This window comes from Octodon degus, unplaced genomic scaffold (genome assembly GCF_000260255.1).
Source record: "Octodon degus isolate 3935 unplaced genomic scaffold, OctDeg1.0 scaffold00214, whole genome shotgun sequence".
Lineage (NCBI taxonomy): Eukaryota > Metazoa > Chordata > Mammalia > Rodentia > Octodontidae > Octodon > Octodon degus.
The window spans coordinates 457,344-481,211 of record NW_004524790.1 but is presented as its reverse complement, the minus strand read 5'-3'; the positions used below and the strand labels follow the sequence as shown (position 1 = coordinate 481,211).

Here is a 23,868-nt window from a genome sequence, read left to right as displayed (position 1 = left end):
GTTTTTCCCTCTCGTCGTCTTCTAAACTTCACTTGGTATCTCTTAAAGTAGGCCTTATTCTTGACAACCTTAACAAAACCCATCCTGTGTAATATAGACCCGTGTCTGCTGCCCTACACAGACCTGCAGGCCAAGCAGCACCACAGGGGGAAAAAGCCGGCACAGTTATTTGTTCCCTACCTGCTTTTATAGTTTCTTTGTTGTTATGGCAACCATGCCCCCTATGTCCTATACGTGTGGGGGCATGACAGGAATATGATGCCCCTATATCCTATAGGTGTGAGATCTCGGACAGAGGGATTTATGGCTTAGCATGGGCAAATAGTCTGTCTTCTTATTGCCTGAAGTGAGTCCTGTCTCCTCCTTATCTCCTATGTGTTTGTGAAGTTTCTGACAGGGCAGGGGAAGAAGTGAGGAATGGCGTAATCTAGGAAAAACTACTCCCGTGTAAGTACTTCAGGCAGGAATTCTGCCTCAGCCTCTTCTATGTCTAAAAGTGATTAGAGTATTATGCTAGATGCCATCCCTTACAATTAAAGTTGTTCCAAATGTTTATAAACTTCTTTTTTACCTTAAGGGTATGTTAGGTGAGGATGAGATTAATAATAACCCTTGGTTACTGCGAGCTGATCAGGCCTGCCATCTCCCACATGAGTGGACTATGAAAGCTTACAGAAATGCAACAAGTGGTATGATTTTAGAGCTCCAAGAGGATCAAAAGTCCTCTCACAGAATTTGAGATGCTCTGGGTTCTGACCAAGAACTTCCCTGGGTGGCCCATATTTACTTGGTTTTTGAACAAAGGAGGAAGATACTGAAGAAAATGTGGGAATCTAGCAGGATCTTGGGAAATATTTTCCAAAGTAGTAAATTATGTCAATCAGAAGAGCCACCTTATCTTTAGGTTGACATTGATCATAGGAGTACGGAGCCTGCAGCTTCAGTCTTGTTTTTGTTCATTAGGGTTGGAGCCAGGCATCCTCAGCGGTGGCCTTATCTTGTCCTATGAAGTGTCATAGCTTCACAGGCCAATACAGGCCTTGGTGGGGACCTGTGACTCATAGAGGTTCCCTTTTTATGTGTGGGTCTGCTGCCCATCTCCAGACAAGAGCCCAGAACTCGGGCAAACTCATAAACAAGAAAAGAAAATTGGTTAACAATAAATCCTGCTCAGAGCCGCTTTGCAGTGGTCTCCATCAGATGAATAGGAAAAAGTTCCTCTGGGTCTACTAACAAAGGCCCATTGTGACCTTACTGGGAAAGTAGCCATGGAATTCTGAAGGAAGTTAGAACTTCAGAGTGGATTGAGGACGCTGTTAGAGGTAAGATGTTAGAGAAACATGAGAGTTTTTATTTTTCTCAGTGGTTCATGCCAAGGGGGAAGAAACAGAAAGTGGTGGTTGAAGAGAGGTGAGGCAAGAGGTGTCTGTGGTTGAGAAAAAAATTAAACGTATTTAAATGCTGAATGAAGGGTTTAGTAGAAAAAGAGTTGAAGGTACAAGGACTGTACTGGGGTATTAGAGGCCTAATTAATAAGGAAGAAAAGAGTGAGCCTCTGATTGGAAGATAAATATTTTTCAATGTAATTACAGGAAATTTTACAACAATGGAAGCTTGCAGATTTGGCACCTAGACCCCTCCAATTTCAATCTAGTAGTTAATCATTTCCCTATGAATTATCAGGCCAGTTTTAGGGAAACTTGAGTAGACAGGAGCAAAAAAGAAATGAGGATATTTGAAATAATCTTTAGGGAAAACTAGAAGAGCTCACATGCTGGCCCATAGAAAGGAAGTGTCATTTCCCAGTTGATTTTGAATATTTTTTTAAAATTTATTTATTTATTTTTACATTGTGTGTGTGTGTGTGTGTGTGTGTGTGTGTGTGTGGCCAGCTCAGCCCACCAGGGGGTGGGGCGGGCTGGCATGTGGTGCTGGGGGATTGAACCGCGGTCCCTGTGCTTTGCTAAGCTTGTTTCAAGTAGGTGCTTTAGACCACTGAGCCATCTCTCCAGCCCTTGAATATTTTATAGTGGTAGGAAAATGTCATGTTGTGTGCTTCCTCCCTCCCCCAGCAATTGCAAAACAAAACAAAACAAAACAAAACAAAACAAAACAAAACAAACTTTGAAATGACTGAAAAATAGCAATTTCCCAGGTTTGAAGTTTTACAAAGCAGGTAAGATGAGTGGTAAGGAATTTTGTATTATCCGAGGGAATTATTGAGACCACAGAGTACACAGTCCAAGAATCACAGGAATAAGGGAGAAGGAGCTTAGATAGTGGGTAGTGAAATATGTACACATGGGATATGAATGCTTTGATCAAAATGTATTGTAATAAAAGCTACAGTGTCACCTATATATCTCAAAATATTTCCCCTACTTCAAAGACTCGTGTCCCATAATTCTTGCCATCTTCTGAAGCAGTTCTGACAATGTTGGAAAAGACAGTGATGAAAGATTTCCTGAACTCTGTCAGAATGCAGCAAGGATAATGGATAAACGTGTTGGGAGTGGGAAAAGTGTAAGGGTGACTCGTGGCCATGGGTCTTCTGTTATAGTGAATTGTTTTTGTTGTTAAACATGCCTCATTTTTGATCACATATTGCATATATATATTTAATGATGCCTTTTATACCAAATATTTGTGGTTTTACTGTGGCATTTTGTTTTCTTTTTCTTTCTTTGTGCTACTGGGGACCGCCTTCTTACTGAGCTATATCTCTAGCCTTTTTTAAAAAACGTTTTATTTTGAGACAGGCTTTCACTAATTGGCTAAGTTGCCCAGGCTGGACTCAAGTTGTCTTCTTGCCTCAGTCCGTTAGAGTGCAGGGACTACAGGATGCATCACCATTTCTGGTCCATGTTTCGTGCATATGTGTAGCACACTTCGATCCTATCTAAGCTCTGGTTATTATCCCTTTGTCTCCCATCCTCCCCTCCCCAAACCCCCTTATCTTGTCTAGTAGTCTCCTTGGCAAAGGTTCTTGATGAAGTGATTCATTACTTGAATAATTCATTACTTGAATAACTTGTTTCTTCCTCCTTGAATATTTTGTCCAAGGCATAGGCATTGTCTACACTGCTAATAAGGTGGAAGCAGAAGACAATTCAAGGCAGAAAATCATGTTCACAACCTTAAGCTTTGTGCAAAGGAGCAAAACAACTGGCTGATGGATTTCAGGGTTGGCTCTCTGGTTGATGGGTTTTGTGTGGCTGAGGCATGGTGTAGGATACCTGTCGTTAACTTGAACTCACAACACCAAATAGAGAAAGCATGACCTAAGTAAGGATTATAGCCAGCACCCAGAGGAAGGCTGTCATTTCACTAAAAATTCCCTTAACTGTTCTTGTCTCTTGTTTTGTTTCTAGATGTGTGTTTCAATGACTTCAATATTAACTGTCTTTAATATTTAAGAGTCAATGATGTGTTTGGGAAGAGTAAGACAGAATGTATGTAGCCTTTCTTATTAAGAGATTTCCTGTTATACTTTTAAAAAGTTTGTTAACATCTACGCCTTCTTCCCTTCCTTAGTAGGAATGAGTTCCAGTTTTCTGGCATGGCATGGTGCTTATGATTTACAATAACTTATTAAATGTTTTATAAGAAAAATTTAGCATGGTGCTTGGTGACACATGCCAGGAATCCCAGTGCTTGGGGAGCTGAGACAGGAGGACCGTGAGTCTGAGGCCATCCAGGACTACAGAGAAACCCTGACTCAATTCCCATCCCAGTAAAAATTCTAGAAGAGAGGAATGTGAAGAGTCTTAACACAAAGGAGCTATAAATGTTGAGGGATGTGATGATTCTGATTACCCTGATTAAGTCATTGCTAGATATATATTATGTACCAAATTTCATGGTGTACTGCATAAATGCTATATGTGCAATTAACCTATGTTAATTTAGAAGAAGCAGAAAGAGTAAAATGAAGATACATAGTTTGGAGTTACTCTTGTCTTTAAGAAAAGGTACCTATTTTACGGATGCTTGCATGAACAAGCCAGGAATAAGAACCTTATATAGTTGGTGATTATGTCTTCTAAATTATTTATTTTTGAACATGACCATTGAGTTGATTAACTGTCAGGGGGCTGGGGGTGAGTCTCTAAGAGTGGGTAGTTGATAATTTCCCTTTTGGCTTATGTGCTAAAGGAGCTATAAAAACCAAAAGGACCACAGTTTGATTGAATAGTCAGATAACGGAAGAAAGTCAGAGTTGGGAATTAGAAGACAGGAAGCCACGTATCATGAGAGACAGGGCCAGGTTTCACATAGTTGGGATTGATAGGGACAAAGGGGAAAATAAAAGCATGAAAGGAGAGTGCGTCGCAAGATGGTAGAGGGATGTTTGGGCTTTGAGTTGTCTGAGCTTAACTCAGATTTGCTTTTGGATGTCCCAAGATGCTGGTCAGGCTTTGTTGGAAATGTAGATCCAACCCCAGCGTTTCTGTTTGATAGGGTAAGAGGTATGATGGCCAAGACTTCGCAGAGGAAGCAACGGGCCTGCGTCAACCCTTCGAAGCCCAAGTCTGCTTCAAGCATCTCAATCCCCTTGCGAATGTCCAGCTACACTTTCAAGAGGCCAGTTACGAGAGTTACGTCTCACCCAAACAATGAGGTCAGATACCATCGATGGGAGGCCAACCTAGAGAAGCCCCAACAGGTCTGCTTGCATAAGAGGCTGCAAGGCCTCCAGGCCTCCAGCAGCATAGGAGAGCTTTTAAGTACCTTTGGCCTGGCCAGAACTCTGCACACACTTGCGCCTTGTTGCGCAGGCGCGTCTCTGCTGGATACTCCGGCTGGGGGTGTGCGCTCCAGCTCTCTGCCCAGCCATACCTCATCTTCTCACCGGGTGGAGAAGGTTCCAGGAACGGGTTTGGGTATTCCCCAGCTCCTCTGCAAACAATTTCTGGTCACAGAGGAAGATATTAAGAAACAGGAGAGAAAAGTGGAGACAGCAAGAGAAAGATTGGCAACAGCACTGCTTGCAGACAGACTGGCTGGAGAAGCAGAGAGAGGCAAGAAATCACCAAAGGCGTCATGATAAACACTATGAAAAAGAAGATATTGAAGAAGAAATGGGACATGATCTTATTTTAGCCTCACTTTGCACTGATCATAGCTTTGATTTCTTGAAACCTTAACACACATTAATACTTCTCTTTATTAAACTACTTGCCCCAACACGAGAATATGTCTATTTTTATTTTTAGACAGGACTTCACTATGTAGTTTAGAATGGCTTTGAACTCATTATGTACTAAGGTTGATCCTTCTGCCTCAGCCTCCCAAATGCTGGGATTATGGCCTTGTGCCACCACCCACCACACCTGGACAACATTTCTGTTTTCAGATTTATTTATTTATATTTTAGTAAGGGTCTCCTAGTGATCTGCCTGTGTTCAGCTTCCCAAGCACTGGGATTACAGGCATGCACCACCAGGCCCAGTTTCAGTTGTCGTCTCAGTGCGCCCCAGGGGCGGGACCAGCACAGCACGCCTGAGATTGAACCCTGCCGCTGCGCTCTGCTTAAGCAGGCTCTTTAATCCTCTGAGCTAAACATTTCTTTTCAAAATGGGAAATTTGGGTTCAGGTGAGGAGAAAAAGATTTTCCTTTTTTGGTACGCTCCCATTGTCACTTGCCTTTATGTGATTTATTTGCATTATTATTATTTTTTTAATTATGTAGGGCTAGAGATGTGCATAGTGGAAGACTGCTTAACTGGCAGGTGCAAAGTTGTGGGTTCAATTCCTGGGAAAACATACACACACTCACAAACACACACACACCTACCTCTTATTGTATATATTTCATGTATATTGCATTAACTTTTAATGTATATTGAAATAATTATCTCTGTCAAGCATATCAACATAGCCCTCAATTCACAGTTATAATTTTGTGTGCAGTAAGAGCACCTAATGTGTACTCTCAGCAGATTTCCACTGTGCAGTGCAGTATGATTGGCTAAAGCCTCATGCCCCACATTACATGTCCAGAGTGATTCAGTTTATGTCACTGCAAATTTGTACCCCTTAATCTGCTTCTCCCTGCTCCCCCTTCCCCAGGTAATGGCCATTTTTTTTTTCAGTTTGATGTTTTAGACATTCCATTCATTATTCATTTCTTCCTTATTGCTTATTAGCTAACAGTTCCTTATAGTGAAATGCTAACATTTCTATAATTTTCTTGATCAATAAGTGTTTGAAATCTGGGCCAGCCAAATAGGTCAGTGGATTAAAGCACTTGCAAGGGAGTTCGATCCCCGGGCCTGCCATGCCGGCCCCGCCCCCAGTGGTGATTGAGCCTGGGCGTGGTGGTGTGCACCTGTAATCCCAGCTCTTGGGAGGCTGCAAAGAGTGGACCACTACGAGTTTGATCTAGCAGTGAGATCTTGAACATCTTGTAGACCCTTCCTTAAATTACAGAAAGAGAAAAAAAAAGCAAAAGGAAATTTGCTTCATGGAAAGTAATTTGAAATTTGGGGGATAATGGCTATGCATGTTTTTTTAGCATTATTAACCTAATGTTAGGACATCATTTGTTGGAATTCAAGAATTTAAATGTTTACCTATTTGCCTGATCCCTGTATTTGCTATAAAACTTAAGTCCTCTTTGTAATTGCTCACTTTTGCTTCCTGGATTTGTCAGGTTCTGAAGGCAATTGTTAAAAAAAAAAAATAGAACAGCCATACTATTTCTATCTTCCCTAAAATGAATGATCTTAAATTTTTTTTGATCTTAAAATTTGACCTATTCTTTCTGCTTGTATGTGGTAATCATCTGGAATTTTATTGAAACTGATTTCAGCAGATGCACCTCGAGATCATAGTATTCAGTGAGGTAAGCCAGATACACAAGTTTAAATGCTGCATGACTTCTCTTAGATGAAGAACCCACAGGATAAATAGTGAAATAAAGGACAGGTAAGTAGGGTGATCTTTCTCAAGTGGGAAGGGGAACGAGAGATGCAGGAAGGTGGGAGGGAGGGACGGGGAAAGGGATTTTTTTCATTTTTTATATTTATTTTTTTAATTGAGAACTAAATATGAATGAGACAGTTTCACAGCTGATTAATAGGACAGTTTTGATAGTGAATACACTGTACATTGTTATCTTCTTAGTGGTTATCCACAGTACAAGAAGCAGACAGGATATTCTGTCCAAACACTGTTGGAAAGGGATTTTTTTAAAAAAAAGAAAATTGAAGATAAAATGCAATTGGAGATTTGCAAATGGGAAGGCCAAAAAAAAAAAAAAAAAAAGACAGAAAGAACTGCAGCTAGCAGGGAGGATTGGGACAGGAGGGGGCAAAAATAACTAAGGGGAGTTATGTCTATGTGCAGAATTTCAATAAATGTCGCCACTGTATGCTGCAAACACATATAGCACTAATAGGAAATTTTAAAAAAGCATTTTAATGACTTGTGAAACTAATATTTAGATAGATGACTTTTTTCTTTATCACTCAGGTTTTCTCACATAACATGCTTTTGGGGGTTGCAGCTCTTCCTGCTGATGTGCATGCTTTGCAGGCTCTTTCACTGAAGGCCTGCAGGAGGTCGACTTTGAGCTGTTCCCTATATCTGGAAATACCTTTGACTCATTTGATGGTTTAGAATAGGAGTTCATAATTAGGTTCTAAGTCATTCTTTTCCTTCCTTGTCCAATCATCTCCTGTTTCCTTTTTTAAACATTGTCCTTGGTACAGGGTCTCACTATGCAGCTCAGGCCGTAGTGATCCTCCTGTTTTCAGCCTCCCTGCCTCGGGGATTACAGGCGTGTGCCACTACAGCTGGTCTTGGTGGCCGGCTCAGTGCACCAGCAGGTGGGGCCAGCGCAGTGTGTGGTACTGGGAATTGAACCCCCATCCCCGCGCTTGCTTACGTCTCCCATTTTTTTTTAGTCTTATTAGTATCTATTTGTAGTACATAATGTTTACGTTCCTTGTGGGGTGTTGGCAATGCGCATGACACATCTTCATATCTTCATTCTTTTCTCTCCTCCTCCTCCTCCACCTCCTCCTCCTTCCATCTCTCTCCATCTCTTGATCCCATTCCCATTTGAGAATGATCTGTCTCCCTACTTCTTGTTATCTGTTGTTTACTTTTCTCTTTATTTATATTTTAAATAGCCTATCAAGTAAACTGTGCAGTATTTATGCCTGTATGTCTAATTTACTTCGCTAAACATTATGGTCTCAAGGTGTAACCATTTTCCTACAAATGACCAAGTGTATCCGTATTCCAGGTCTTCCCCTCCTACTTCCCCCTTTTCAGTATCTTTCCGAAAGACTTGAGGACATAATATTGTGGTCATCCCTGCACACCAGTGTTTATAGCAGCACAATTCACAGCAGCATCTTGGAATCAGCCGTATGTGTCCATCTGCCGGTGAGCAGAGGGAGAAAGCGCATTTGCACACAGTGGAGCATGATTCGGCCAGTCATATGCCATTTCTGAGCTTCTGTTCCTTTAGTTAGGAAGTGGAAAGGAAACCCTCAAGGACGGTCTTAATCCATTTCGTTTTGCTGTAACAGAATTCTGCAGACCACACAATTTGTAAAGAACAAAAATTTATTCTGTCACAGTTTTGGAAATAGGCAATCCCAAGATTAAGGTCTCTCTCTCTCTCTCTCTCTCTCTCTCTCTCTCTCTCTCTCTCTCATTTGCTACAGGGTCTCACTACACAGATTGGACTCATATTGATTCGCCTATTTTCAGTCTCCCAAGTGCTGGGATTACAGGTGCACACCCCCATGCCCAGTCTCAATCACCCTCTCAGCACACCCTGGGGGTGGGTCCAGAACAGTACCCTGGGAATCGAACCCCAGCCACTGCACTCTGCCTCAGCGGGCGCATTAGTCCTCTGAGCTCTCTGGCCAGCCTTCTTACTTCTCTCTTAATCCTCCAATTGTAGAAGATAGAAAAGCAGAAGAGGAAAAATGCCAAGTCCTGGTCAGGAAGAGAAGAAAGAGAATCTGTGCCTACAGGGCCCTTTTAACAGCAGCATTAGTGCATTCTTTTGGTCAGAGGCTTTGTTACCTAAACACTTCACATTAGACACCCTCACCTCTCACTCTTGTTGTTTTGGAGATTAAGTCTCCAACATAAATTTTGGAGGGCAGGTGTTGAAACCGCTGCAAACAGGGTAGAACAGAGTTAGTGCTTGCAGAGCTTGCAAGCCATAGTGCTTACAAGATCTTAAGTACAGCCCTGTGTCATGTAACATCACTTCCATCACACACCACATACACAGTCCCAGTCCCATAGGATTACATAATCCATCTCTTTGAATGTACTCTTGTGGTTAATCAATTCATCACTGTCATTAATAAATAAGAGTTCCTGCTGCCTTTACTACCCTCTCCAGTGGGCATTCTCAGAGACAGACTGCTTACGGTGGCAGTGTAAGGCACACATGCTTCCATCTGGCAATCTGAACAACTGATTTGAAGACAACAATGTGCAATGTAATAACCAGTGGTGAATTCCTATCGTGTTCAGTGAAATTTGGTATCATTTCCAATGTTTTTATTCTCTTAAAAAACTATAATGCCATTGCAAAAATAGAAAGTGAATGGAAGGCATGACTCCAATTTTAACTCTTAGTCTTGGATAACAACTGAGTACCCTCACTCATGGCGGTCTGCCAGATGTATACATCATGCCACCAAGTCCAACAAGCACAAAGCAGGACGGCACAGGTGGCCTTGCACCTGGGATGCGTGCCTGTAATTGGCCACCTGGAGTCAGTGCAGGGAAAGATGTAAAAAAGACAGCCCCGTGTTTCCCTTAGGTGATCCAGTTCAAGTTGTACTCATCTTAACTCCAGAACAGACACGTTTAGGCAAGGTTATCTTGGACTCAAACTTTCTGCTTATTTGGTCACTTCAGCTCTCAAGTTCCAAGGCTGGTTGTGGAGTCTCTTCTGAGCCACTCATTTCTTTCTTGGACTATTTCACATCTTTCAGGCATCACTTGGTGGGTAAGGAGCGGATTCAACCAACAGTCTTGGTAGAGGCGAGCTCAGGGAACGAAATAGGGTAAGAGCAGGCTTGAGACAGCCAGTGCTGGGGAGACGCATCCGTGTGATGGCTGCAGTGGAGTCAAGGGCAGGTCAGTAGGGGGTGACTGGGGGGAACCCTCACATTGACACGGGATATTGATTCTGTATAATGACAACTTGCAATTCTGCTGTCCCTGAGGGGTGGCATAGCATGAAACCCAAGACACAACTACCAGTCGCCTCAGGATTTATCAAAGGAGGAAGTTCTCTCACTTTGTCCCCCGGGACCCAGGCTGGGACAGAGTCGAGCAAGGCCCACATGCTGTGTCTAACCAATGTGGTTTATTTCTTCTTCAGACCCAGGATGGGACAAAGGATCTCCCCAGCAGACGGGGTCACTGCAGCTTCCTCAGGTCCAAGTGTGGGAAGTAATAGCCCAGGCGGTGGCGCTGGACCTGGTAGTCTCCCTCCTTCTTCCGCCGGCAGATGGTCACCTGGAATGGTAAAGAGAAGGTGTCAGAATGCATTGGTCAGCTGCCCAGGGAGCGGACGCCAGAGGGCAAGCGTGAGGACAGGCCAAGGCCTGTAGCATCCCAGATCCCTCTTCTTTCTCCTTTTGCTTGGTTCTGCCTCCCTTCTCCTTCTCACTCTCGGTTTTAGAAACCATCCTCTAAGATCCCTTTTATTTCTCTCCTCCCTACAGTTTATGAATACCCATGTTTCTATTAATCACCTATCACACATCTTTACCAATGGCTAGAATATATAAAGAACTCAGAACAAGTAGATGCGCCCTGCAGGGATCACCTATCGACAAAGTTTCATTTGTCGATATCATTTGTCATGTACATATCCATCCATCAGTGAGCTGTCAATTGATTATTATCTACATATCCATTATTTATATATCATCTTCCTATTATCTATTATCTATCTGCTATCTCTTTATCTATTAAGCAATTATTTATATTATCATCATCTCTAGCTAGTGACCATCTTTTCATTGTTAGTTTTTATTGGGTTGGTTTGTTTGTCTGTGTGAGACAGGATTTCACTGTGTAGTTCTGGCTGCACTTCAACTCACTGTGTTGCTGAGGCTGTCCTCGAACTCATGGCAGACTTCCTGCCTCAGCCTCCAAGTGCTGAGATTACAGGTGCTTGCCACCATGCCTGGCTGTTCTTTACCATCTGTTCTGTCAATCATTTTCTCTCTCCCTCCTTACCTTCCACCTTCTCCACACTACCCCAGTTTAACCAAGTCATCACTGTTCTGTAATAAATTGCATATTTTTAACATGAGTGAACTGATAAGTTTTGATTACAACTTACTGACCATCACTACTAAAAGGTAAGGAACACCCAGCAAAGATTCCTAAAAGTTTACTTCCACTTTTAAAAAATATATTTAGTACAGGGTCTACAGGGTCTCAGTATGGAGATCGGACTCAGTGATTCTCCTGTTTTCAGCTTCCCAAGTGCTGAGATTACAGGTGCCTGCCACCATGCCCAGTCTCAATCACCATCTCAGTGCGTCCCGGGGGCGGGGCCAGTACAGCATGCCATGGGTTGGTTTGTTTGTCTGTGTGAGAACCCCAGTCCCTGTGCCTGCCTAAACAGGCACTTTTAGTCCAGTGAGCTACCTGGCTGGCTCTTACTTTTGCTCCTTTATAACCCTTCCCCATCGGTCTTGCACACATTTTCATTCCCAGGATACTGCTGATCTGTTTTATATCATTAACAAATTAGTTTATGTTTTCTACAAATGGAATTTGTAGAATTTGAAACCTTTTCTTTGGTCTGGTCTCTTTCACTCAGAGTAATCATTTTGCAACTTATGCATCACGCATGTGTTCGTGCTTTGCTTATTCATTCCTGGGTAGCATATTCCAGTGTTAGGATATATTTGTTGATGAATCCTGGGACTGTTCTCAGTTTGGGGTGCTTTAAACAAATCTGTGTACAAGTCTTTTTGTGCATATATGCTTTTGTTTCTCATAGATAAATTACGGGAAGTGGAATGTTGGGTCCCCTAGCAAGTGGCCATAGCTCTCAAGGAAACGACCAAGCTATATTTTTCCAGCTCTTCACAAGACTTCCAATTATTCTATGTTTTTACCAAAACTTGTTAGAATCAGCATTTTATTTTATATTTTGGTACTGGGACTCGAACTCAGGACTTTGCACTTGCCAGTCAGGCTTGGGCCACTGAGCTATATTCCCAGCCCACTATCAGCATTTTAGTTGCTGACCATTCAGCTCAGTGATGTCTCCCTGTGACTTCCACGTACACCTCTCTAAGGACTAACGTCGTTAAGGCTTTGAGACTACTGAACAACAAGGTGGCTATCATTAGTAATGATGTGATGTCTATTACAAAAACACTGAGGCTAGATTTCAAGTATTCCTACTACAAAAACTATGATGGATTTGGTAATTAACCTGATTTATTTGTGCATGTGTATATCAGAGCATCATGGTGTAGCCCATGCACATATACATTTATTATTTATTAATTAAAAATAAAATGGAAAAAAATAAGGCCAGGCACAGACTATCTGAGCTTCCTTTTTTTTTTTTTTTTTTTTTGTGGAACCAGGGATTGAACTTAGGCCTTTGTGCTTGCCAGGGAAGCGCTTATTCTACTGAGCTATCTTCCTGGCCCCAGGCACAGACTATCTGAGAAAAAGATTTTTGCAAAACATACTGAGCAAAGAACTTGTATTTACAGTGTACAGACATGCATTGGTCATAGACGGGGCTAAGTCTGAGAAGTTCATAGTTGTGGTGATTGTGTCATTGTCCAAATGTCACAGGGCAGACTTACAGAAACTAGGATAGCTACAATGTCACTAGGCAGCGGTCTTATGGGACCCAAGACCATAGACTGTATTACCTACAACCTTGGCCAAAATATTGTTATATGGCGTGTGACTGTATTAAGGATTCCTACTGCCCAAGGGTAAGAAGATGAACAACAAGCTCACCAGGTAACAGCAGAGCAGGCATGTGATGAGAGCCAGGAGTCCTGCCAGGCAGATGAGGATGATGGCCCAGAAGGGCAGATCTGGGGAGAGACACCCTGGGGTGAGCCACATCCTGCCACATTCCAGGGCTCTTTCTTGGCCCCTGTGTGGCCTAAGGATGAGCCTGACCTTGGAGAGGGGAGCTTGGCAGCTCAGCACCTCATGGCTCTGAAACACTCCCCCTGATGTAGGCTGCTAGAGGCCTACTTCCCCACACAGTCTCCACAGTCTTTGCCAGGGCTGGCTGGCTTTCACTGCGGTCCAGAACCCTCAGTCTGGTGCTGTTTGAGGACACACAGCATTGGGTTGTTCCTGCCCTGCCCTTGATAGGGGCTTATGTGAGGCTTACTGTAGTTTCCAGTCACAGCATCGTTTTTGATGGGAGAATATCCTGAAAAGGAATGAAATGGAAAAGGCATGTGAGTATGCTTTGCTATTTTTTTCCTCTTGGGTGGTCCTGAGCATTGAGTTCAGGGTCCTGAGCATTGAGTCCAGGGTCTTGAGCCTGCCAGGCATGTACTTTGAGCTCATCAGCTTTAACCCCACACATTTAATAAAATATTCCAAGAAAAGAGGAGAGAGTAGTAAAATCAACACTCATCACTTGGATTTAACTGTTCATGTTTCATCCAATTTAAATAATATTTTATCTGATTTGTGAGTGAGTGACATTTCCTTCATTTGTTCTATCCAATATTTCCAATTGAAAATTTAAAATCAAGTATGTATCATATTTTTTCCCTGAATTGTTTCCATCTCAAGAAAAAGTACATTTTGCTACATAATCATGGGATCAATACAAGAATATAGTAAATGAAACCCATATCTCTGGGCATGAGTTACTAAATTGGACTGGACTGTGTCATAGCAGTCGTGTAGTATATGGGTAATAAGAGTTGGGAAACCATAAGTTTTCACAGTGCTATATGGCCTGGGCATGGCTTGAGTGCCTCGCTCCTCAGGGTCATGAGGTGGCGGCTCAGTCTCCAATGTAGTGATGCTGGGTGGTGGTAGGACAAAGTGGAGGAGATTAGATCTTTGGAGGAGCCACCTTCAGAAGGCATTAATGTGGTTCCTGTGGGACCCTGGTTGGCTCCCATGAGAGTGGGTTTCTACAAAAAAGAGGGCAGGTCTGGATCCTGTATCGGGCGGGTTTTCTGTCTCACCATGTGATTTTTTCCATATGTGCTCCTGCCATGATGGTGCCATCCATCCTAAGGCCTCGTCAGAGACTAAACAAACGAGGCTGCCTGACTTTCTACCATCAGCCTCCGACACCTGAGCAATAGAAACCTTATTTCCTTAAAAAGTATCTAGACTTGGTTATTTTGTTATAGTAACAGAAAATAGACTAGCGCCCCCATTATGGAAAATTCCTATCACTGTAGAAAGTCCCAGAAGTTAAAGTCGGATTTGGAACATCTTTGGAAAGTTCTATTGGTAGTGCTGATTCAGAGTAAGGTTGGCAAGATGCAGGCTAATGGCTGATAGTCTTTGAACTGAAAGCTGTTTTCACATTGTAAAAGAATTTATAACAGAAAAGAGGTCATATAGATCTCATAAAGCCTAACATATTTCTTTATTATCTAGCCATTTTAGTAAAAGTTTGCTGATTTCTGTCATAGAAAATCAACAGTGCTCTCTTGTAGGACTATGTTTCAGAACCATGGACAGCAATACACACAGGAATGGCTCTTTCTGGGTTACGCCCACTGGACCTAGAAGCAACCTCACATGAGGTTTAGCTATTCCTTTTATAAATGTTGAGTATTATGTGCCTGGAAGAATTCAAGGCTCTTGGCACATCAGAGGGACCAAGGACACAAAGCCACTTGTCTGGTGATATTCCTGGTGCACAATGCAATGTGTATGACCATGTTTAAAGTAGTACATTTGGATATGCATGGGTCAGCTGTCTTGGAGGCACCTCTGATGTTAGAAAACATGTCCTTCCTGTTATGTTCACTGAGATTGGCTCATACATTCCTCGGAGCTGGAGGCCTTCCTTGACTGTTTCACCAAATAAGCGGCTGGCAGTAAGACATAAGAAAAAAAAATCCAGGGAGGAGAAGGAACTAGTCTGAGGTCACAGAGCTTGCCAGCAGAGGACTAGAGCCTCCTGTGTCACACAGGGTGTCTTTTGTTTTATCCCTTGATGGTGAGTAAAGCCCGGAGGAGCCTGGCTACCTAGTGTACATCTGAGGAGGTTCAACGCTGTCTCAGTGCCATGCCTGGGGATGCCTTGGGGCTTCTAAGCAAGGCATGTGGAGCCCAGGAAATCTCACCATCCACAAGGACACTGTCCTTGTCTAGAGTGAAGTTCTGCAGGTGGGTGCCACCCTGGGTCAATCGCAGGAATTCCTCATAGATGGCAACTTTGTCCAGCCTCCGCGCCAAGGGGGAGAAGTTGCACATGGAGTCAACTCCGGTGTGATCCATGTGGGAGACAGACCTGTGTGGACACAAAGGAAGAACAAAGTCAGCTGACGTTCCACACCGAGTCCAGGCTGCCTGCTGCCAGGCTCCGTCCAGGGGAATGTCATGCAGTGATGAAAATAAACACTCTGTCTGTAAGAAGCTCATCATATGTCTGCAGTACCGTGCCTATTGGCCCTGTGTGGGATTGAGCACTTACAATGAGACTGGGATGAGTAAGGAATGGAGTGACTGATTTAATTTGCTTTTAATCCACATTAACACAGCTGTAGAAAGAGCATTTGTGGAATGTTGGAGAATGGACTAATGGAAGCTCCATAAAACCAGTAAGAACACGGGCCAAATGGTCAAACTCAACTGTTTTTTAGAAGCACAGAAATTAATCACTGGCTTGCAAAGCTCTAAGAAAGGTTTAGTGGAGAACAGTAGTTGAATCTTGGTAGAGAGAACAAATGTTGTTGCATTTGACCTGGCACCATCCCTATGCTGCCCCCCTGAGGTGCTCAGTCATTATGGAGACCAGCAACTGCAGAACCTTAGCAGCTGTGAAAGTCAGCAGCGCGGTGAGAGGTCACTCCACATCTGCCAGGATGATTCTCTGAAAAGAGGACAACGGTTGCTCAGTGAGTGGGGGATGGGAAAGGAGGGCTGAGAGATTGCTCCTGGGGGTATGAGGTTCACAGCCTCCACAGAAAGCAGCTTGGCAGCTCCTCAAGAACTAAGCTGGGTGTGGTGGTTCATGTCTCTCATCCCAGCACTCAGGAGGCTGAGGCAAGAGGATCATTGTGAGTTTGAGACCTGCCTGGGCTACAGATGTTCTCAGTAGGCAAATCCAGATAGAAAGATAGCTACAAAGTGAGCTCAAGGCCAGCCTGAACTGCATACCTGAACTGCATACAAGACCCTGCCTCTGAAAGACAAAAACAAAAATGAAAACAAAAACCACAAAAACCCCCAAAAACAAAAACCCAAAAAATTAGGGATGGCAAGATAGCTCAGTAGACTCAGCTCAGTTCAATTTCCAACCCTGCAGGCCTTGTGGGCCCTATCCCCGGGGTGCGCTGAGTCTGCGATAAAGTATGGGTGTTGTGGTGTATGCCTGTAATCCTAGTGCTGGAGAGGCTGAAAACAGGAGGATCACTGAGTCTGAGCTGTGCAGTGAAACCTTGTACCAAATACATAAATAAAAAAAATTAAATGCAGAGTTATTATATGAATCTGCAATGTCATATATCATAATGTGCTCCAAATAACTGAAAGTATAAGTTGGCTCAAAAACCCATGATCACAGCAGCACTGTTGATCTCAGCCAAATAGAGATGATCCAAATGTCGATCAGCAGCCAGGGAGATGGCTCAGTGGAATAAGCGCCTCCCTGGCAAGTGCAAGGGCCCGAGTTCGATCTCCGATTCTGCAAATGTTGATCAGCAGATTAATAATAAATGTGTTACATAATAAAACATTGTTTGCCTTGAAAAGAAACAAAGTCTCAATACATGAATGAACCTTGAAAACAATATGCTCGGGGCTGGAGAGATGGTTCAGTGGTCTAAAGCACCTACTTAGAACAAGCTTAGCAAAGCATCAGGGACCGCGGTTCAATCCCCCAGCACCACATGCCACCCAGCCCTGCCCCCTGGTGGGCTGAGCTGGCCACACATACATACACACCTCTCTCTCTCTCTCTCTCTCTCTCTCTCTCTCTCAAATAAATAAAAATTTAAAAAAAAAAAGAAAACAATATGCTCAAAGAAAGAAGCCAGATAGACAGAATTATATGATCCCATTTATCTAAAATGTTCCGAGTAGGCAAACCCAGACAGACAGAAAGTAGATTAAGAGTTGATAAGGCCTGAGTGAAGAGGCCAACTGCTGACAGCTACTGGGTTTCTTTGGTAGATGGTGAAGATTAGCCAGTGAGGATAGTAGTACTACTCTCTATCACTAAGTTAGACAGATCAAAGAATATAATGCACGGTGTGTGGACTACCCTCCAAATCTTTACAAAAATCCATTTTGCCTCACGTGGCTCATGGTTACCCTATAGGACAGCACAGGTAGGCCGTGGACTCTGAGCCTGCTATCGGGCTCTAGACTGCTATCTTCCATGGTCCTGCCTCTAGTAGCTGACTTTTTCCTACTACAGTCTGTACATCTTGTCTTGATCTTTGTGCTTCAAACGGAAGATCTTAGCCTGGCTCCCACACAGAACCGCTTGGGAAGATTTCTATGAAGTATCTTTGCTTAGGCTTGATCCCCAAATAGATTAAATAAGAATAGTTGATGTGACCTTGGTAAGCACGTTTTCAAAAGCTCTTTGAGGGAGGGTAATGTTCAGCAATAGTTGAGGACCATTACTCATCCAGAGTGCTGTGAACTGACGCTACATAAACATGTTTTTTTCTAGCCTCCAAGTTTCCAGTGTTCTTGGACCATTTAGTTGATTAAACTTTTAAAGACTCCAGATTATTTTTCTCCACTTTTATACAACCTGAAATTTAGCAAACAGGGCAGATAATTAAAAACCACAGAAGAGACAAGGGCTTGACAGAAAGATCCATTTAACCATGAATCTAGAAATTTGGAAATCTAGTTTCAGGGGAAAGGGAGTCAGCAGCTAGTGAAAAAATAATCACTTGGGATTTGGACCACCTGTGGGCTGCTGCATTGCTTGTCTTGGGAGATGGTGCCATTTTGAAGGTATTTTATTTTACCTGATGAAGGGGCAATACTGTTGGACATATGAGGTGTAATGTAAAAATATAGGTCCCATATTGAACTCGAGTTGGAAGAGGCAAGTCCAGTCTCAAAATGGAGGTAAAACCACTGCCCGGTTGTCCGCAGCCCAACTCCAGCCATCGCCATCACTGCTGGGGGAGGAGGGCCATGACCCAAAGGAACCAGAGAAGTTGAGGAAGCTGTTTATTGGTGATCTGAGTTTTGAAACTACCGATGATAGTTTAAGAGAACACTTTGAGAAATGGAGCACACTCATAGATTGTGTGGTAATGAGAGAGCCTCAAACAAAACGCTCCTGAGGCTTTGGCTTTGTGACTTACTCTCATGTTGAAGAGGTGGATGCAGCAGTGTGTGCTTGACCACACAAAGTTGGTGGGCGTGTAGTAGAACCAAAGAGAGCTGTTTCTAGAAAGGATCAGTAAAGCCTGGTGCCCATCTAACAGTGAAGAAAATTTTTGTTGGTGGTATTAAAGAAGATACAGAACAATATAATTTGAGAGACTACTTTGAAAAATACGTCAAGATTGAAACCATAGCAGTCACGGAAGACAGGCAGAGACAGGCCCTTTCTAAACAAGAGATGCAGTCTGCTGGATCACAAAGAGGCCTTGGAGGGGGGATCTGGCAACTTTATGGGTCGTGGAGGAAACTTTGGAGGTGGTGGAGGGAATTTTGGCCGTGGTGGAAACTTTGGTGGAAGAGGAGGTTACGGTGGTGGAGGAGGTGGCAGCAGAGGTAGTTATGGAGGAGGTGATGGTGGAAATTATGGTGATGGTCCTGGTTATAGTACTAGAGGAGGGTATGGTGGTGGTGGACCAAGATATGGAAACCAAGGTGGTGGACACGGTGGTGCTGGAGGATGATATGATGGTTACCAGGAAGGAGGCAATTTTGGTGGTGGTAACTATGGTGATAACTATAGTGGTGGTGGGAACTATAATGATTTTGGAGATTATAGTAGACAACAGCAGTCAAATTATGGACCTGTGAAGGGGGGAAGTTTTGGTGGAAGAATCTCTGGCAGTTCCTATGGTGGTGGTTATGGATCTGGTGGTGGAAATGGTGGATATGGTAGCAGAAGGTTTTAAAAAAGAAAAGAAAAGGGCTACAGTTCTTAGCAGGAGAGAGAGCTAGGAATTGTCAGGAATGCTGTAGGTTACTTTGAGACAGTCATCCCAAAAGCATTAGAGGAAATACAAAAATCTGCCACAGAAGGAACGATGATCCATAGTCAGAAAAATTACTGCAGCTTAAACAGGAAACCCTTCTGGTTCAGGACTGTCATAGCCACAGTATGCAAAAAATGCAGCTATTGATTAATGAAATGTAGTGTCAATTAGATGTATATTCCTGAGGTCTTTTATCTGTTATAGCTTTGTCTTTTTCTTTCTTTTTATTATATCAGGTATATTGCCCTACAAATTGTGGTAGTGGTACCAGGAATAAAAAAACTACAGGATTTTTAACTTTTCAAAAACAAAAAATAAAAAATAAAATATGGTGAATATTTAAATTTTAAAAAATGTATTTCCAGTAAAGGACATGCTGTCGCTGATGGCCTTTAAAACACTCTCCCTTATTTATCCTGTCCTGTTTGCCACTTTCAGAAGCACTTCGGGAAGTTCTTTTCCATGAGTGTCTGTGGTTGCTCTGTCCTGGCTGCCTCTATATCCTGAATGGACTCAAAACACTTATCTTTCACGGTCATTTTCACTTTGAGTATGAGTCAGAGGTTGTGTGGTGCCGGATCTGATGAAGAAGGCTGAGGAGACGCCATGGTATTCCTACAAGGCTGCCTTTCTATTGGACAAAACTAAGCAACAGTATTTAGTGTGTTTTTTATTACATGCTGTAAAGACACTCATGCAAGATGACTTTCAGAACTGCCTCAGAAAGTGGCCCGGATGGTGGAATAAATGTACTCAGACTGAGGGGGATATTCTGACAGGGATGAGAAGCCCCGTGTCTTTTACTGTGATTTTTAGAGTTTACTTAGACACTCATCATACGTTTGTGGCACATCTTTTATGGCGACTCTTGGACGCTTCCCTCTTTCTCGGTGAGCCCAGGTCCAAGTCTTTGTGTGTCTTTTCTAACTCTTAGTCAAAGCAAAATAAAAGATAACTAGTTTGACATTGTTAATTTTAGCGCATCCACCTCCTGCAGTCACCGATTTCTTAAAATAAGGATTCTACACTCAATGGCTTCCTTGTCCTCAGAGGACACAAGCTCTCTGGGCTTTCTAAGCCAGTTGGGCTCATCAGCTTTGGAAGAAGCTGGGTTTTATCTAACAGCCCTATATTCCAATGCTGTCTAGGAAGTGGAACACTTTGGCAGGGGACACTTTTATTTAAGGTGCAGCATAAGCTCCTAGAGTCATCAGGTCATGAGCTAGAACTCACCTGAATGCTGATACTCGACAGTCTGAAAAATAGCTCTTGATGCTGCTGTTTCGGAAGAGTTGGTTGAGCTGAAAGATGGGACGATAGTTTTTAGGTTAGAACCCAAAATGCAATACTAGGAGAATCTACAGTCACTGATCACATATGCCCATCTTTTTGTCTTACAAGCCCTAGTTCAGGCCAATGTTGTGTTCCAAGGTGTGGTATAGCTGGACTCTACTGAGCCTCTCTGCATCTATTTCTTAATTTGCAAAAGGAGAATGAAAGTCTGTCTTCAGCAGCATACTATTCTGATGCATTCATACTGTGAATTCCTAATAAGTGCTACTTAAAAACTCTAACGGGAACAGGTGTCAAGGGTCATCCTCTGGCGACCCACGTCCGCAGCTCAGCCTCTGCCTGAGAACAGGTCGGCAGTCCCCACGCTCACCGCGCTCTCAATGCTTCTTTTGTTGCGCTGGTGCTGGGGGGTGTCTGGCTGGGAGATGGCCTGGGAATAGGGTAGGTTGGTGATGGTGAAATTCAGCTGGAACTGTTGGGAGCTGGAAGCGGTTGGTGGCATTTCTGTTGGTAGAGTGACAGATGGCTTCACTTCTGGAATGAAAAGAAAAATTGTGTAAGAATTGCTCAAATCCAAGAGCAAGGGAAAGTTTTAAGAAAGTTCAAGCCGTTCTACTTATTCCTGGCAATGGGACCTCCAGTGAGGTTTTGAAAGTGGGCCACAGAAGACCCCACTACTTTGTATCCATCCCATTCATCTATCTGCTCACTTTTCTTTTCATTAATGTGTTTGGTACAGGGTCTCACCATGCAGCTCAGACTCACAGTGACCCTCCTGTTTTTAGCTTCCCCAGCACTGGGATTATAGGTGAATGCCACCACATCTGGACTGGTTGCTGGTTCAGTGTGCCCTGGGGGCGGGGCCGGCATGGCATGATGGACCAGGGATCAAACTCTGGTCCCTGCACTTGCCAAAGTAGACACTTAGTCTGCTGAGCTATCTCTCCAGCCCTCTTTTTTTAAAAAAAATTTTTTTTTTGAGACAGAGTCTCATTATGTAGTCCAGGCTGGTCTTGAACTCAATCATCATCTTGCTTTGGCCTCCCAAGTGCTGGGATTGTAGCCATGTGCTACCACAACTGACTTGCTTGACTCTTTTTCTTACCAAGCCAAAAGAACTGTGTATGAGGAAAAGGAGAATGGGTCTCTTTAAAGCATGGACATCAAATAAGGTACTGATAACCCCAGCACGTATGTGTCACATACTTCTTTTTCCTTTCATAGTAATTTTCATTAGATATAGTTGTTGCCTCAGTCTTGTTGCCTAGAGTCTCATTCATTGAAGACAGCAGTTCGCAAGTGTAAACAATGAGTCACACCGTATCATACATCAGATGAGACACCAGTCACAATACGCTGAATTTCACTGAAGACTTTAAAATACAATATCACAATCCTAGACACTTGGTTACTGTCCATTTTCAGCCATTATAATGTTCAAGGATGGTCAACATACTTCAGTTTAAATCTATAACTCATTCCCATGCTGTTTTTGAGCACTACTTTCTCCATGCCCAATTCCCATGAAAGAAGAGCCGTCACTAATGGTTCACATGCACATCAGGAAGAACACCAGGCCTGAGCTGAGTGTTGTGCTAGGTGCCCAATCAGCTTGTAAGTGGTGCGTAACTTCCTGCACTTTAGTGTGACCAAAAAACCCTGAAGTCGATTATAAGCCTTTAAAGTATTAAAGATGTTTGTCTTTTTAAAAATAAACTTTACTTTTTTGATTAATACAGGTAACATGCTTCTTAATCCCACTTTTCCACGTTGTGCCTACAAAAGATAAATCTTCCTAAGAGACATTATTGCTCTTACAAGGTAAAAGGCTACTGAATTAGTTATAAAGTCAGCCATCACATCCTTTTGCAAGAGATCCTCATTCATGCCCTAAGTCGTTGCTGTTGCTGTTGCTGTTGTTGTTTTTCTTCTTTTTATATTTTAATAATTTTATTGAGACAGAAGTAGCAATGAGACAGTTTCAAAACAGGTTAGTAGTACAGTTACAATAATTAATACATTGCATATTGTTGCCTTTGTAGTAGTTATTCCTAGTACAAGATGCAGACATGATATCTTGTCCAAACACTATTAGTTCAAAACCTTCTTCTCACTGAACTAAGAGAAAGCTATATATTTATGCTATTTTGTATATACAGACATATATATATATATAATATTTATATTATATATATATTTCCACTACAAAATGGTCCATTTATATCCCCTTTTTGTTTACTTTTATCAGAGATGTGTATTCCATTGCCATTCATATATTGTGGGTGCATGAATTCCTCCTCCTCTTCCTCTTCTTCTTCTCCTTCTCCTCCTCCTCATTCTCCTCCTCCTCCTCTTCCTCCTCTCCTCCTCCTCCTTCTCCCCCTTCTTTCTTTTTCATATGAGGTCTCACTACACAGCTTGGACTCATAGTGATCCTCCTCTCTTAGCTTCCCCAGTGCTGGGGTTACAGGAGTGCACCACCATGCCTGCTTTCTGCAACACCATGCCTGGTTTGGAAGCTGGCACCATGCACCTGGGGTTCTGAGGCTGGCATGGCATGTGGTACCAGGGATCAAACTCAGAATCTTGAGCTTATCAAGCAGGCAGGCTCTCATACTGCCAAGCTATCTCCCCGGCCCTGTAAGTTCTTACTTGATGGATCTTTTTGCCTCTGGCCTTCTTCCTCCTTCCAAGGCAGGCTGGACATCATTGGGTGCACTTTTAAAATCAGATTCCAAGTGTGTGAGGTCCGTGTTGAAACCATTTCATAGCCCAACAAAGTCCCTACCCACAGTTTAGCTTCAACTGTGGAGATTCTATAATGTCACAGCGCATATCCAGCCACACTAAACTTCATACACATTTCCCTTCCAATATTCCACATTCTTCCTGTCTTCTAGGTTATGGACACATGGAACACGATTCCACATTGTGGCTGCCTGGCTAGGTCTTTGTGTCCATCAGATCTCAGCTTCTTCTTCATTTCCTACAGGGAAGTTTTGCAGATGGAGCTGTGTCTCCCTGCTTGGGGCTCCCACAGACCCTGGAAATTCTCTTACTGTAGCAAATGTCACATTTTATCACCAGTGCCTATTTGTTTTCATCAAGTATTTGTGGAATGAAAGAACTAATCAATACATTATTCAGAACAAGTTGTATATGGAGGCAACTCTCAGTACTCCATATTTTGGGGTTA

At 42.9% G+C, this 23,868-nt stretch overlaps 2 protein-coding genes across 3 annotated transcripts in view; one reads left to right on the top strand and one right to left on the bottom strand.

Annotated features, from left to right (window-relative positions):
* Nucleotides 1–303: 303 nt before the first annotated feature.
* Mbd3l1 (methyl-CpG binding domain protein 3 like 1) lies at nucleotides 304–5,134 on the top strand. 2 transcript variants are annotated; one of them, XM_023705096.1, is made up of 2 exons: nucleotides 304–447; nucleotides 4,462–5,134. In XM_023705096.1, exon 2 carries the CDS (start codon nucleotides 4,472–4,474, stop codon nucleotides 5,045–5,047), a length of 576 nt encoding a protein of 191 aa, XP_023560864.1. In that variant the 5' UTR covers nucleotides 304–447; nucleotides 4,462–4,471; the 3' UTR covers nucleotides 5,048–5,134. The 2 variants fall into 2 exon arrangements, with proteins under 2 accessions (XP_023560864.1, XP_004644970.2); XM_004644913.2 differs by lacking the exon at nucleotides 304–447 and adding an exon at nucleotides 1,290–1,322.
* Nucleotides 5,135–8,996: 3,862 nt separating this feature from the next.
* The window catches only part of LOC101593036 (mucin-16), a 101,923-nt gene continuing 87,051 nt past the window's right edge, over nucleotides 8,997–23,868 (bottom strand). Inside the window, exons 72-77 of the mRNA XM_023705122.1 lie at nucleotides 21,043–21,206; nucleotides 20,613–20,680; nucleotides 15,321–15,487; nucleotides 13,385–13,426; nucleotides 12,997–13,076; nucleotides 8,997–10,506 (exon numbers count right to left, since the gene is read on the bottom strand). Of these exons, the coding sequence (XP_023560890.1) occupies nucleotides 10,408–10,506; nucleotides 12,997–13,076; nucleotides 13,385–13,426; nucleotides 15,321–15,487; nucleotides 20,613–20,680; nucleotides 21,043–21,206 (620 nt within the window). The 3' untranslated portion in view covers nucleotides 8,997–10,407. The remainder of the gene's footprint in view (nucleotides 10,507–12,996; nucleotides 13,077–13,384; nucleotides 13,427–15,320; nucleotides 15,488–20,612; nucleotides 20,681–21,042; nucleotides 21,207–23,868) is intronic.